The sequence below is a fragment of the Panthera onca genome, chromosome C1 (assembly GCF_046562875.1).
Source record: "Panthera onca isolate mPanOnc1 chromosome C1, mPanOnc1 haplotype 2, whole genome shotgun sequence".
NCBI lineage: Eukaryota > Metazoa > Chordata > Mammalia > Carnivora > Felidae > Panthera > Panthera onca.
This window is the reverse complement of record NC_138346.1, coordinates 75,385,226-75,400,951: the sequence shown is the minus strand read 5'-3', so window position 1 is coordinate 75,400,951 and position 15,726 is coordinate 75,385,226. Positions and strand designations below refer to the sequence as shown.

Sequence of the window (15,726 nt, the reverse complement as noted above, 5' to 3'; positions counted from 1 at the left end):
TGTTTGACAAAGAGAACTCCAGCAGTAGAGAAACATATGCCTGTGAAATATTTTCTCTGATGACAATCTTAATAAAAAAAAGATGGGTCTTAGGATTTATTACTTTGTCAGAAGGAGTGAGATCAGAGGAAAAATAAAATTTTCAGAAATGCCAACTTTTATTTTAGTATGTAATTTATAGTATTCCAAAATAAATTTTCTATAGAATCGCAGTTATCCACTTCACTGAAATTCTTTGATTTAACGTAGTTACGCTAATAGATTCTATTCATCCTATACGGACCCAAACATTTTAACGGTGACATACCTTACGTTGAGATATCTATATGTTCTTTACCATCCCTAGGTTAAAACTGACTTTATATTAAATACTTTCCTGAGTCATAAGATACCTGTAGAGGATAAGGTATGTTGTCCAGACAGGTCTGACCTCCACCCATTCAGGAAAGTAGGGTGGTGCCTTCCCTGTAAGGTGTGGGTGTGCCAGCTACTCTGGTGGATGAAAGTCTTAGATCAAATTGCTCACTATCAACTCTAAGTTAGAACTATTACTACCTCTTCTCCTTCTTCCTCTTCTTCTCCTCCTTCTTCTTCTCCTTCTTCCTCTCCTTCTTCTTTTTATGTGATCACACAGTGTTATCTTTTTTTTTTTTTTTTTTTAGTTTAGCAAAATAAAAGCTGGCAAGAGTTCTTTTAGTGGAATTTTCATTTTTATTCCCTTTTTGTGTGTGTTGTTTCTGACAAAGTTAAAGTATATTGAAGCCCTCAAAAACACTTTAAAAAATTTCATGAGTCCCATGGCACAATATGTGTGTGTGTATGTGTGTGTATATATGTATATGTATATATGTACATATGTATATATGTATTTCAAGGTGAGAAGAAAGTCAAGGAACTAATGCAATATAAGGCTTTATTCAGAAATATATAGTAAGCACGAAGACTGCTTCATATGAAGGGGCTCCCTTGAAATTGTGGTGCCATGCAACCTGGCTAGAAGAAAACTTTTTTTGTTAAGTTCCCATAGTGAAAGGAATTATGGCAATCACTAGCAATGATCTTCTGCCATTTTGTGAAAGGATCTGCATGGTTTCCTTTCACTTAAAAAATTTTTTTCTTTTTAAATTTTTATTTTAGAAGGAGAGAGAGAGCACAAGCCTGGGGCGGGGGGGTGGGGTGGAGAGAGAGAGAGAAAATCTTAAGCAGACTCTGCTCAGTGTGGAATCCTTCATGGGGCTCAATCCTAAGACCCTGGGATCATGACCTGAGCCGAAATCAAGAGGAGGACACTCAACTGACTGAACCACCCAGGGGCCCCTCCGTTGACTTTTTCCCTGTCAAGTGTAGACTCCTTTAGCGACAAGGACTGTGTTGGCTCTTGGCTCTAGTGAGAGCTTCCTTAGGAGGACAAAGCTCAGGAAGGGAGTCGTGCTGCAGTTTGAGTTAAAAATGTGCCAAAGAACCTGAAGTAAATGTGAAGCTCACTCTGGGCTAGTGTCAGACCTCCCCCAGTTCTCCCTGTGGAAGGGATTAGCAGTGGAACAAATCTGCAAGTACAGATACACAATACCATTTCTTGTCACGGCTCTCTTGACTTTATGCTGTGTAAATATCCTCGGTTGTCTCTTAATTTACTCTCCTCTTTAATTCCTGTTGGAAGGCCACTCTTACGTGGTCAGTTCCCTGGTCTCCTTTTTTTTTGAGCGTTGTTTTTGGCCCATTATAACTTCCTTATTTTCTGTTTTGTTTTCTAGTTTAGCACAGTTTCAGAATTGCGAGTCTCTTTTTATTATGGGGATTGTTATCTAATAAAAATCCTAATTCACTTCTTTCTGTTTCCTTTTTGTTTTTCTTTGCAGGGTAAGAAATGGCATTTCAAAAGGCAGTGAAAGGGACTATTCTTGTTGGAGGAGGTGCTCTTGCAAGTGTTCTAGGCCTCTCTCAGTTTGCTCATTACAGAAGGAAACAAGTAAGTAATTATGCATGTATTGATTACAATATGAAACTTAAATCTGTTAAAGAACTATGTATGGGGCATGTGTATGTTAATGGTTTTGTTTAGACATTACGGTCTCAACTTGATCTGAAAGGCACTAATTTGGAACACTACCTTAATGGTCTGTGAGAACTATGGTGTTATCTCATTTTTTTAAAAAGTGAATTTCTCTATCAGAAAGCATTATATTATTTAGCCACTGTTGTGGCTCTTTGGTTTTAAAAGAGTGCCTCATTTCCAAGCCCCAGGCTTTGTTCATTTTAGGCTTTCCTTGTCCAATTCATCCAAATGTCTGGATACCTTCTATGTTCCTGCCAAAAGTTTGTCTTATTAGAAGGCAGGCAGGCATCTGAGACAGGAAATGGAAAAGAGTCTATACAAAGGGCCCAGCTTTGAATCTTGGTTTTACTCCTTAAAGGTTTTCTTACTTAGGTAGTATCACTTGATGGTAGATAAAATTTTTAATGGGAGAAAGCCATGAAATGAGATTGGTGTGAAGTTTCCAAATAATTTGAAGGGCTCAGTTTATTTTCATTTTATTTTTAATTTTTTTTTTTTTTACTTTGCACTACAACTATGCCAAATTGATGCCAGGAAATAATTTTGATGACTGGTTTTGTTCCTTTTAGGCTTGAAATGCTGGTAGTCACCCTAGTAATTAGTATTAGTCTCCTGCTCTCCCTTCCTCATGTCACCGGGGCATTTTATGATACCAGCTTGGTAGTGCATTCTCGATTCAAAGATGAAGGTAAAGGAATTTGGGAAGCTGTTTGCAGCCAGACTGTTAACTACTCATTTTTTGCATTTTTGCGAGAGCCTTGATGCCATGGGTTGTCTTGCCCTTGTCTTTTTCTTTGTGTTCCAAGACAATGGAGCCAGCCACAGTCCTTAGAGTCCAGGTCCTGAATGAGAAATACTACTTTAAAAACACATATTAAGAAGAATCAACTTGGGGCGCCTGGGTGGCTCAGTCGGTTGGGCGTCTGACTTCGGCTCAGGTCATGGTCTCACGGTCCGTGAGTTCGAGCCCCGCGTCGGGCTCTGTGCTGACAGCTCAGAGCCTGGAGCCTGTTTCAGATTCTGTGTTTCCCTCTCTCTCTGACCTTCCCCCATTCATGCTCTGTCTGTGTCTCAAAAATGAATAAACGTTAAAAAAAAAAATTAAAAAAAAGAAGAATCAACTTGTTGGCTTATAGTTAAAAACAAAACACAAAACAGACACATGCACAAAGGCTCATTTTTAGTGCTTCTTCCTAAAGACAGACAGAATTGAATAGGTTGCGTTAGTCTTTTTCATTCTTACCTGTGAGCACATTGCCTGTGAGGCTTCCCCAGGTGTATGCCTTGCAGGTATTATTGACTGACTTGCTAGGAAGCGCGTCTTCACTCATGGATCACGCCCGATGCGCTCTTCCTTTAGTTTTCATTTTTTTACTTCTTTAAAGTTTATTTATTTATTTTGAGGGAGACAGAGGCAGCATGAGTGGGGGAGGGGTAGAAAGAGGGAGAGAGAGAGAGGATTCCAAAGCAGGCTCCACGCTGCCGGCGCAGAGCCAGATGCGGGGCTTGAACTTACGAAACCGTGAGACCGTGACCTGAGCTGAAACCAAGAGTCAGATGCTTAACTGACCGAGCTACCCAGGCGCCCCCGATGCACTATTCCTTGCATGCAAGGAATGCCCCTCGAATGACTGCCCTGGCTAAGCTCATTACTGTCAACACACCCGACTTGGTGCTGTTTGTGGGGGAGACCTTAGTAGGCAATGAGGCCGTGGACCAGCTGGGCAAATTCAACGGAGCCTTGGCTGACCATTCTATGGCTCAAACGCCTCGGCTCATTGACGGCATCGTCCTTACCAAATTTGATACCATCGATGACAAGGTGGGAGCTGCTATTTCTATGACCTACATCACAAGCAAAGCCATCGTCTTTGTGGGCACTGGCCAGTCTCAACGCTGTGACCTATGCAGTCTCAACGCTAAGGCTGTGGTGGCTGCCCTCATGAAGGCTCAGTTGCCTCGGTTGCTTAAAAATAAGTGTGAAGGGGCGCCTGGGTGACGCAGTCGGTTAAGCGTCCGACTTCAGCCAGGTCACGATCTCGCGGTCCGTGAGTTCGAGCCCCGCGTCAGGCTCTGGGCTGATGGCTCGAAGCCTGGAGCCTGTTTCCGATTCTGTGTCTCCCTCTCTCTCTGCCCCTCCCCCGTTCATGCTCTGTCTCTCTCTGTCCCAAAAAAAAAAAAAAAAAAAAAAAAGTTGAAAAAAAAAATTAAAAAAAATAAGTGTGAAAAGATGCTGCTTCTGCTGAAGCTGTTTCAGAAGTGCAGTTCTGTTTGGGACATGGGCTTTAATGGATTGGGTTACTTCTGCCATCTTTACCAGGGCCATCTGAAATGACACTGGCAAATGCCAGCACCAGAGGTCACAATATCTAATATAATGTTGCCAAATTTGTACGCGATTTATCTCTGTAACCCACAGCGAGCATGTTCTACTTCAGAGTTTATAACTTTACTTTGTGCTTGGGTAATACTGTTTCATATGTTTTGTTTGTTTGCTTTTTCTTTTTCTTTTTTTTTAAATTTTTAATGTTTATTTACTTTTGAGAGAGAGAAAGAGACAGAGTACGAGTGGGGTAACGGCACAGAGGGAGGGAGACACACAATCCGAAGCAGGCTCCAGGCTCTGAGCTGTCAGCACAGAGCCCAAAGCGGGGCTCGAACTCACAAGCCACAAGATCATGACCTGAGTTGAAGTCAGACGCCTAACTGACTGAGCCACCCAGGTGCCCCCGTTTGTTTGCTTTTTCTTAATCTCACAGAGTGAACAGTCGATACTGCCTCTAATCAATCAAGGTAGGGGTGAATTTTAGTCAGTAAAATCAAGGCAAAACAAGGGTCTTTTGATTTCTGGGTCATTTTGCCATTTTCTCCTTCCTAAGTTAGACATCCTGACCACCCTAATAGCGAAATGAAACAGATACCAGCAGTTTCAAGTCATTTATAATTTTAATCTGACAAGTTCTTTTGAGAAGAATCACCATGGGCATATTCAATCAATGAGTTGCATAAGACTTTCACCCAAGCATGTGCATTCTTTTGTGGTGATTCCTGTCCCTTAAAGCCACTACCATGAGCATATTTTTGGGTAGCAGGTTGGTATGTAGCCCTAGGGATTAGGAAAAAAAAAAAAAGAGAGAGAGAGAGAGAGAGAGAGAGAGGGGAGGTGAGGGGGGAGGGGAGACAACTCATTTGAGCCACTGACATAAAATGACCAGGGGCCTCAGCTGTCCTTTCTCAGAAAATATCTGCCAATCAGAGCCATTCTGGGGGCTTTTCAATGGTCAAGAAAAAAATCTGCCCCTTAATACCCATTATTTGGCTACATTGTGTAGAAGCTGTCTCCTTAAAAATGCTCCATTTTTCTGCAGAGCAATAAAATGCTTAAAGTATGGGCTTGTGTTTTTATATTTTTTTCAGTCTTCTAAGATGATTCTAACTGATAAATTGTTCTCCTTTAAGAATAAGTTGGTGTTGAAAGTACAAGATACTGAAGTATAAGAAAGCCATCTGTCGAGTTCAAGTCCAGGCACATTTTGCTGGCATTCCCACACCTACTGTTGTGTCTCCTTTGACTCCTAACCGGTGCTCATTTGATAGCTGGAGCACGAAGCTTCCTACCTTAAATACCTGTTCTGAAAACAAACGGGTTGATTGTAAAAGTTGGTCAATTGTTAAAGCACATTTGACTAAGACAGTGCTGTGTCTAAGTGTTTACGTGCCAGGCCAGCTCACACAAAGCCTTTGAAATCAATTCTACAGTTTAATTACCTTGTATTTGCGAGGGGGATAATAGAAGGAAAGCTCTTATACATTCAGTTTTTGGTTTTTTTTATTAAACAGAAAACACTATGAAATCAAATAAGATCTTGTTCACTTACCTTTTAGCCACTTGCTTGAATAAAAGCTATTGTAGGTGAGGAGATAGAGACCTTTGGGAGACTCTGGCATTTCCGGAGGCAAGTTGGGGGTTAGAGGTGATAGTAATGATTTTTTGGTCTCACTTCATAGTATGGCTTTCCCTCATACGAGCATATTGTGAAAATTTATATTTTGTTTTTCAGTGATCAGGTGTATCCATCGTTGACCCAAGGGAAGCCTAGAGACTTTTTTCCTTGTGAGATAAATACATCAGAGTTAGAAGGGATGAATATCATGACTTAAGGAGATATCACTAATTATTACTATCATTATTATTATTATTATCTTCTTTTGAAGCTGGAGCAACCTAAATTTTCCTATTCCAGTGAGGAAGCTGAGGGGGGAAAAGGGATGAATGATGGCTGACATTTTTTGACCGTGTATCCCTGCAGAAAAGGAGTTTTGTGGCCACAAATGGCATCCACTTTTCAGGCTCGCTTCAGTTACGCATGTAGGGTTTTTTTTGAGTGGTCTTGGAGAGGCTTCCTATTCGTTTCATTTTCCTCCTTTTATTTCCTCACCCACAAATAGGTGATTAAGTTTCCACAAAGTCTTGGTTTTCCTCTCCCCAGACCAGCTATATTCCAAGGACCAGGAGGCTGAGGAGTGGGTCTAAACCTCTTACCACCTGAATCCCCACCAGGGGTGCGGCAAGCAAGCACCTCTGCAGTGGTGTGCTGAGTTTTGAGAGCAAGTTATTTACCATTCACTATTTACTAGAGGTCTGTTTAATAATAAACTTTTGATTGGAAGGGACTTGGAAGACATCCAGTCTTCCTCTGGGGACAGGATGCTCTTTAGTGATTCCTTTATCTCTAGTGAAGGGAAAGTGTTACTTCATGGGTGCGTCTTCTTTTCTAATTTCAAGCCAATGGGAGACCAGAATGGATGGAGAGGGGAGTTGAAATTAGGAGAGAAGGCCTTGGGTACTTTCAGAGCCAGTAAACTTTAGTGAGGAGCGGAAGTAGAGAGTGTTAAAGTTGGGGTTGCATATGAGGGTTCCTCAGGGAGGTGGGAAGAAGGCGGGTGGCCGGGGAGAATGGGGCAAAAACAGGGTAGGTGTGCAAAGATTTGACTGAGGGTTGCCCCAGGCTTTTGCCTTTCATTATAGACCAAAGGAATTTTTGAAACTTTTTTTTTTTAAACTCAACGTTTATTTCATACCTTCTAGGTCTAACTGGAAACACTGGTGTGATGGTGTGGGCTTCTTTCTAACCCCAGTGGTGTGGTTGATGTAACAAAGATCTATTTAGGTCTGAGGTCTATTTAGGTCTGGGCCCTCTCACGTAATACATACTCAGTTTGTTCCTTCCATTACCCACTCTGAAGGTGTAGTGGGCTTTGTGAGCCAGCTCTGAGGTGAGGCCTGAAAACCACTGAGAGCTTTCTCAAAGCCCGGATGCGAAAGTTTTCTTTTTTTTCTTTTCTTTTTTCTTTTTTTTTTCCTGTACCTTGCATAGGCAGGGAATGGGCTTCAGGGTATGGAAATCAAGGTCTCTTTTCAGTTTGAGGAATGATTGTATTGGAATCAGGGAACATAGAGATTCTCGTTGATTGAATTTCCTTCCATTCGAGAGCGATATAACATACGGGACGAGAGTACGATCTTGACAAAGATTGCCTGTATCCAACACTTAGCTCTACTGAAGAGCTAAGAGACTATGGACAGTTTTCTTAAGTTCTCTGGACCTCATTTTCCTTTGTCTGTAAAATAGGGAGAACAAAGGTACTTTCCTCCCAAGATTGTTGAAGAGCAATAAAGCCTGAAAGAGTTTCTGGAACATAGTAGGCTTTCAAAAAGTGTGACTTAGTATTGGATTCCCGGGTGATACGAATATAAAGTGTGGCTGTAAGCAGCAGGAACGTTGTTCTTGTTCCTGGCGATCCTTGCATTCAGGGCTACCTTGTTAAGACTTCTGAGATCTGCAGCAATGGTATGTCCTTCCTCTGAGGTTGTAAGAGAATGGCTAGAAAGCAGGTGTACAAATACCTTCTGTTTTCTCTTTGCCTTGCTTCCTGATCTGACAATGAGCCAATAACCAGGTGGACAATCCCAATTATTGACTTAAACTCTTTTTCTGTTTTCTGTTGTAAGGAATAAATTCCTTGAAGTTCCTGCTGTTTCTTCTCTTTTTTTTTCCCCCCTTAGGCTTTTTATGAGTTATGACAGGCTTGATTTATACGGCTGATATGTTTCTAAAAAGTTATGTGACTAGAGCATTTTTGATAAATTAATTTTACATAGTACAATGCTATTTTTTGGAATTCTATGGTGAAACATATGAAAAACTATTTTTAACAAGGTCCATTTTGGGGGGGTGGAGGGAAGATTCTCTTGTATCATTTTAGCTTGAAGTGGAATGCAATTAGGCTTATTATTTTCCAGTCATTGATGTAGTACTAGTAATTATTGACAGGATCTTTATGCTTTGCAAAATAGCCTCTTACTTTGTAGGAGTTAGTAATTTACTATACTTGTGAATGGCTTACAAAATACTAGAATTCACTCTGCTATGTGCATGAATTAGGGGAACATGAAGAAATGATTGTGGTGATGGGTTACGTGAGTTGAATTACAGGTAAAACTATATTACCTCCATTGTTAGTATCATCAAAACTTAGAAGGAAAAATACATGGCGCTAATGAGAGGCAAAGTGATGTATGAACAGTTAAAATCCATAGGAATTTTGAGCACATTTTTTTAATTCGTAATTTCGATCTCTTCTCGATACATTATTTGTAAGAGATTCTAATAAAGCAGAGCCTTTTGACTTATATACCAGCCACTCCAAATATAAAAGATGGGAATGGAGAAGGAGTAAAAATAGAATGATCATCTCTAGTGAAAGTAAGATCAACTTTGGGACTTATTTTAATGGACCCCCCGATTGAACAGATATTTAGCTTCCTGAATTTGTCTGTTACACAAGTGTGGAGGGGTTTTGGTGAGCCTGTTCATGTGCACAGTTAATGCAAGTTTTCAGAACTCCTGTTTCTTCATAAAGTAGGTTAATGTCATTTAATCCTAGGTTTTCTTTTTCCCCCCTGCCAAGCACCAAGTCAGTGTATACAAGCCAGTGATCATGATACCTGTCACAAAGCAGGTCTTTAGTATCTGTCTAATACTTTCCCTTCCCCTGATGTAGGATATGAACATATGAAACAGATCTAGCCCTATTAGGCGTAGCAAGAATGCTGTAACACTAGATTTATTTACATAGCTGAGCTTTTGTTTGGCTTAATGTGGCTTCTATTAACTGCTGGAGAGAGAAGCTGGTAGAGGGTAGAGAAACATGAAGTTCAGATGAATATCTGTTGAAGAGAAATAAAAATCATAAGCAAATGCTGGTGAAGGATGTAGAGCAGTAGGTAGCCTCATCTATTGCTGGTGAGAATACAAAATGGTACAGCTATTTTGGAGGACAGTTTGGCAGTTTCTTACAAAACTAAACATATTCTTCCCGTATGATCCAGCAATCACTGTCATTGATATTTACCCAAAAGACTTGGAAAGTATGTTCACACAAAAACCTGCACAGGAGTGTGTCTAACAGCTTTATTCATAATTACTAAGACTTGGAAGCAAGCATGATGTCCTTTAGTAGGTGAAGATCCAGATAAACTGTGGTGCATCCAGACAATGGACTATTATTCAATACTAAACAGAAATGAACTATTGTGCCACAAAGAGACATGGAAGAAAAAATGAGAATGGAAGGACTCCACTATGGAGTCTCCAAAACTATTGGAGTCAGTTAAAAGATCAGGGATTGCCCCTAGGGTGTGTGGGGGAGATGAATAGGCAGAACACAGACGATTTTTAGGACAGTGAAACTACTCGGTGTGATATTATAATGATGGATATATGTTATCATGCATTTGTACAACCCCATAAAATGTACAACATTAAGGGTGAACTCTTTTTTTTGTGTGTGTGTGTTTTTAATTTTTTTTTTTTTTTGAGAGAGAGAGAGAGAGAGAGAGAGAGAGGGAGAGAGAGGGAGAGAGAGAGAATGAGCAGGGGAAGGGCAGAGACAGAGAGGGGGACAGAGGATCCAAAGCAGGCTCTGTGCTGACAACTGAGAACCCTATGTGGATCTCAGAATCACAAATCATAAGATCATGACCTGAGCACTCAGGCACCCCAAGAGTGAACTCTTAAGTAAACTGTCAACTTCAGGTGATTCTAATGTGTCGATGTAAGTTCATTCTTGGTTAAAAAAAAAAAAAAAAAAAAAAAAAAAAAAAAACACCATTCTGGTGAATGTTGTTGATAAAGGCAAAGTATGTATGAGGGCAGAAGGTATATGGAAAACCCTTGGATCTTTTTCTCAATGTTGTAATTCTAAAACTGCTATATAGAATAAAGCCTATAAAATAAACAAACACACAGATAAAATTTAAAATCATAAGCACAGTACTTAAGACGTGATGTCAGTTAAGAAATTTTGAATTATAAAAAATTCCACTCACATTACTTTTCAGTAGCATCTTTGGATGTAACAGTTTATTTACTTTTTGAGCATGCTTAATATCTTTAAGAATCTAACCTCAGTTATAAATATTCTTCTGGTTCCTAAGCTAAAGAGTATCTGTGGCTTTGAAATCAGTATAATCTTCCTGAGCACTGATGTAGCTGAAATTATTACATGACACGTTTGCTATATGCTTACCAGATTGATCTTAACTTAGTTCCAGCTACGAGACTTGTTTGTTCTAATAACCATCTCCAGAGGCATTTTCATGGGTTCATAAACAGCCTTTTTCTTAAAAAGATCTTACGGAGTTCTGTAATGGCAACTGTTCTTGAAACAGTCTTCATTTTTGTTGACTTTAATGTTTAGGTGGGGAACGATAGTGTTAGATACCGAATGAAAAATGCATATTAAGGAGGAGAATGGATTAGTGGTTAAGTAACAGGCTCCTTGGTCCCATCTGCCTGCTTAAAGAGCTGTGGCTTCAGCATTATATCAAATATAAAGGTAGAAATGTCTTTGCACTGTGGCTTAGTGGGGCTTGTGTTTGATGATCTGTCCTTCCAGCTTTATTTTTTCTTTTATTGTTTTAAAATATGATTTATTGTCAAAGTGACTAACATACAGGGTATGCAGTGTGCTCTTGGTTTTGGGGGTAGATTCCTGTGATTCATCGCTTACATACAACACCCAGTGCTCATCCCAACAAGTGCCCCCTCAATGCCCATCACCCATTTTCCTCTCTGCCTGACCCCTCCATCCACCCTCAGTTTGTTCTCTGTATTTAAGAGTCTCTTATCGTTTGCCTCCCACCCTCTCTGTTTGTAACTGTTTTTTCCCCTTGCCTTCCCCCATGGTCTTCTGTTAAGTTTCTCAGGATCCACATATGAGTGAAAACATATGGTATCTGTCTTTCTCTGATTGAGTTATTTCACTCAGCATAATACTCTCCAGTTCCATCCATGTTGCTACAAATGGCATGATTTCATTCTTTCTCATTGCCAAGTAGTATTCCATTGTATATATACACCACATCTTCTTTATCCATTCATCAGTTGATTGTCCTTCGAGCTTTATATGTACGGACTTATTTTTCTGTAAACGATGGGTCTTTATCCACGAAGGGAGTATTCTGAACTATGTATAGACTGTATGCAGGGTAGGTGAGTTGTGAATCTTGGGTTGTAATGCTAAACATATCTCATAGTTGTGTATTAATTTGAGCAAGCTAATGATGTAATAAACAACTGCCGGAGCTCACTGGGTTATCACCATGAGAGTTTATTTCTTCCTCATAGTACAGTTCAGTGAAGATAGATGGGGGACCTGCTTGTGGCAATCATTCAGAGATCTATGTGGCTCTGACATATTATAGTACTTTTTGACCCACTGGATCATTTCCACCCAATGCTAAGGGAGGGTGGGAGGGAAATGCAATCCAGCAGTGTTCTCTGGAGGAAGAGAAAACGTTTTAAGCATCTAGCCATTACATCTGTGTCCTGACTTTAGCTTCTAATTTGATTGACAAGCAAGCTGCATTTCTTTTGATGAGAGTTTTATTGTTAGAGTATAGGCCAAAGACTCTACCGTTCACTTGCTTCTCTCGTTGAGAACTCTGTGCATAGATTCCTGGAAGAACTGTTTTTCTCCTAGAAACACAACGGAATGTGTTGGGGTTGCCTCTGATAGCTAAAGCGTGATGAGGACTATGAGTACACTGCATCTTCCATAAGGCCAGTTTGAACTATTCTTACTTCCTCTATATGGTTAACCGTTTCTTCAGAGGCATGTTTCATCAGAGCACTAAAATTATGCAGGCAGAGCTGGAAATGTTCTTTGAAGAGCATCCTATCATCTTCCTTATAATTTTGGTTTTTATTTAACACTTAGCTCTCAACACGGGGCCATGGCAATATCTCTGAGTTATAACTCATATCAGGCCTTCGAGGAGTTTGCAATGCTATTTTATTGCTGGCATACAAAATCAGCAAGGTTAACTGTACTGCTAGAGGTCACACAGTGAGTCAACGACTGAGCTATGATTAGCGTTGACAGCTGGTGAGCTTCTAGGCTGTTGCTAACTGAGCAACATTGACATTCATTCTGATTTGACTTTGCATTTCATTTTCAACTATTTATTCATTTTGAGGCCTCTTTAAGAAACTTTTTAGGATATTGTGGAACTGAGGAAACTTTCTATAAATGCTTTGGGGAGAGTCCCTTCACTCCCTTTCCTTCTCCCCATCTTCTAGCTTAATAGTTAAATTATGTTTGTGTTAGGACAGCTTCCTCTAGGTAGAGTTTGGGCAGATTAAGAAGAAAATCGGCGATGTTGATTTTACTCGCTTCCCTTATTTTGCAATTTGTGGTTTTTCAACAAAGACATTCTTAGATCTAATTATATGCTTGTGAGTAGAAACTAGAAATGTTATAAAAAAGTGTATATTTGAAGAACTAATCCACAAGAGAAATGGAAAGTGTGCATCACAAATTTGACCCAGAACTATTTTGAACATCAAGGTAAAATGTAGCTGAGGGCCATCTGGGTTGTAAAGCTGAGAAATGATCATTTGTCTCATTGGGTCAGAGTTTTATTCACCTGAGACGGATGGGGGAAGGATGAACCCCCTGTATCCACTTCCAGATGTATGTGTTGGGGAGGTTTTTAAGAAAAAGTGCTATTTCATGGAACCCTGGATGTCAACTTGACTGCCCAGTGCAGCTGGCCACGGGCTAGGCAGACTCCCTAAGACTTCTGATTTCACTGATGGTCATTGATGGCTCCCTGCTCTATGGGTGCCCAAGAGGCTGGTGGATCAAGGGACCCAGATAAGCTACACGTACAAAGAGAGCCTAGCACAGCTGAGGTCATGGAATATGGAGTCAAACCTGGGATCAAATTCTGATTGTCTCCATTACCTGCACAAGGAATAACTAACCTCACTTTCCTTAGTGGTCAAAGGATGCCTCTGTTCTGTGGTAATTGTTAGACCTGTAGAAGCTAGCTCATTAGAGTGTGAGGACCAGTAGCAGCCGGGCAGACCCCAGGACTGGCTCTTCCCCCTCTGTCCAGCCTGAGCCCAGGCTTCCTCTCCAGATCCTCTGGTTCTTAGCACAGCTGTTAGAAGAGCTGTTAGTAGAGCAGTATCAAGTTGAGACAACTCCAAATACATTTTTTTCTGAAATATTTATTTGAAAACCAGTAACACATATCCCCCCAAAACCTCAGATCATGTAATCAGTTATGATGTGAGTTTACCTGAAGTAGATTCAGACAGAGCCAAAGGGTTTTGCCGCTTTTTCAGCTGTAAAAAAGTTATACAGCTTGAGGTGCCTGGGTGGCTCAGTCAGTTAAGCGTCTGATTTGATTTTGGCTCAGGTCGTGATCTCACGGTTCCTGAGTTTGAGCCCGCTGTCGGGCTGTGTGCTGATAGTGCTGAGCCTACTAGGGATTCGGGCTCACTCTCTCTCTGACCCTTCCCCACTTGCTCTCTCTCTCTCTCTCTCTCTCAAAATAAATAAAAGTAAACTTAAGAAAAAGTTTTGCAATTTAATAGTTTGGCTATATCATGAGCTGTTCAGAGAGCTTCTCTGTGATATCTCAAATGAATGGCAGCCACTTAAAGGCGGGGTAACACCTTGTAGGTGCACTGCCACTCCCATCTCAGCCATCCCCAGAAGGAAGGACTTGTTTTTTCTTCTCTGGTCCCCAGTGGAGAGGACAGTCTACCCATTAGCAACTGTTCCCACAGAGTAATCATGAGTCCCTCACTGAGTATGCTCACAGGGAGAAATGCTGCTCACTGTCATGTAAGTACAAGAAAAGACATCACTGTTCGCAGTCCCGAAGTGATTCAGGAGGTGAAGGCCATTAAAACATGTTAAGATTCCCCGTAAGGAGATGCAGGTTGTGTTTCCTTTCCAGGAAAATACAAATATTGTTGGTTTTTTCAGTGACAACAAAAGGCCAGGCAGTTTCCCTTAACTCTAACAGTTCCGTTACCAAGATGTGATTGAATCACACGATACGGGAGAGAGATAGTTGCCGTATAAAGTGATTTGCATGAAACCCTACTTTATACTCCAATTATTACTGCACGTGATTACAGGACAACCTGGTTGTTAATTGCGTGTGGTCTTTGAATATGCACTTCTTTCAGAAATAGACACTAATTATTAGATCTTGTTTTCGGTCTCACCTGAAGTTGCAAATGTCTAGGATTTTTTTTTTTTTTTTTTTAAATTTGCAAGTCTAATGGTGCACAGACATAGTAAAACTGATCGCGTTTTGAATCCTGTTCTGTTCTGTGGGATATAAACTCTCAAAGATGATGAACTTAACTTTCAGTTCTCTGTTCACAGGTGCCAATCTCTTGACAAAAACTATGTGTTTGCTATCAAAATTCTGGAGGAATTTCATCTTTTTACAGTGTAGATGAAAATTTGCTTATAAATTTTAAAAAAGTCCACTTCCCCATAGATGATCATGATTAAATATCAGAAATAACAATATCAGAGTAATATTAAATATTTTCCCAGTTCCACTAGGATAAGAATTTTTTGTTTGGGAGCTGTGGTTAGAATTCTACTGGGCAAAAGGAAGTTTGTTTTGTATCTTGGACTCTCCTTTCTTCTGGATTCAGTGGCTGAATTAGGCATTCGATCTTGAATCAAATTATTGGCCTATCCTGTCTTTAGACCAGGGTCGGCAAACTTCTATGTGTACGGGGGCCAGACTGGTGAGATAAAAGCATGAAATCAGTGAGTGGGAGCCCTGGACTAATAAGAACACACAATCCCTGCCCGAGGGCAGCAGCTGCTGTGCAGTTTTGGCAGCTTTATCTCAGAAATCCTCATTTGTGTATAAAATACAGGAACTTTTTAATATTGGATGTGTAATACATGTTTTTAAGAAAGCAGTGTGCTGAGCAAAGAAATGCATTAGCATGACTTCTGGTTTTAGCACGTGCCGTTCTCACTTCGTTTCCTGGCATTGTAATCCAACTAATGCCCATTAGCCATTCTTGACTTGATGTAGCTATGATTTCCAGAAAACCTTCTCGGGTCTGGATTAAGCATGCCTCCTGTGGCTCTTGTAGCCTCTTCTCTACTTAACTCTGCCTGTTCAGCGATATTATGATTGCCTCTTTACCTTTTTGTTTGGCCTCCATTCTATAGAATCTCTGAAGACCTCTATTACATATTGACTGCATGAGTAAGTGGTGTGGCTGAGGTGTCCTGTGAGAGTTTTGGTCTCTCAGATAACTTAGGGCATG

At 40.5% G+C, this 15,726-nt stretch overlaps 1 protein-coding gene across 5 annotated transcripts in view; it reads left to right on the top strand.

The window, feature by feature from the left end:
* The window catches only part of GPD2 (glycerol-3-phosphate dehydrogenase 2), a 220,863-nt gene that overhangs the window by 112,673 nt on the left and 92,464 nt on the right, over positions 1-15,726 (top strand). For all 5 annotated transcript variants that reach the window (XM_078451287.2, XM_078451288.2, XM_078451286.2 and 2 more), the window contains exon 2: positions 1,860-1,969. In XM_078451287.2, the coding sequence (XP_078307413.1) occupies positions 1,868-1,969 (102 nt within the window). In that variant the 5' untranslated portion in view covers positions 1,860-1,867. The remainder of the gene's footprint in view (positions 1-1,859; positions 1,970-15,726) is intronic.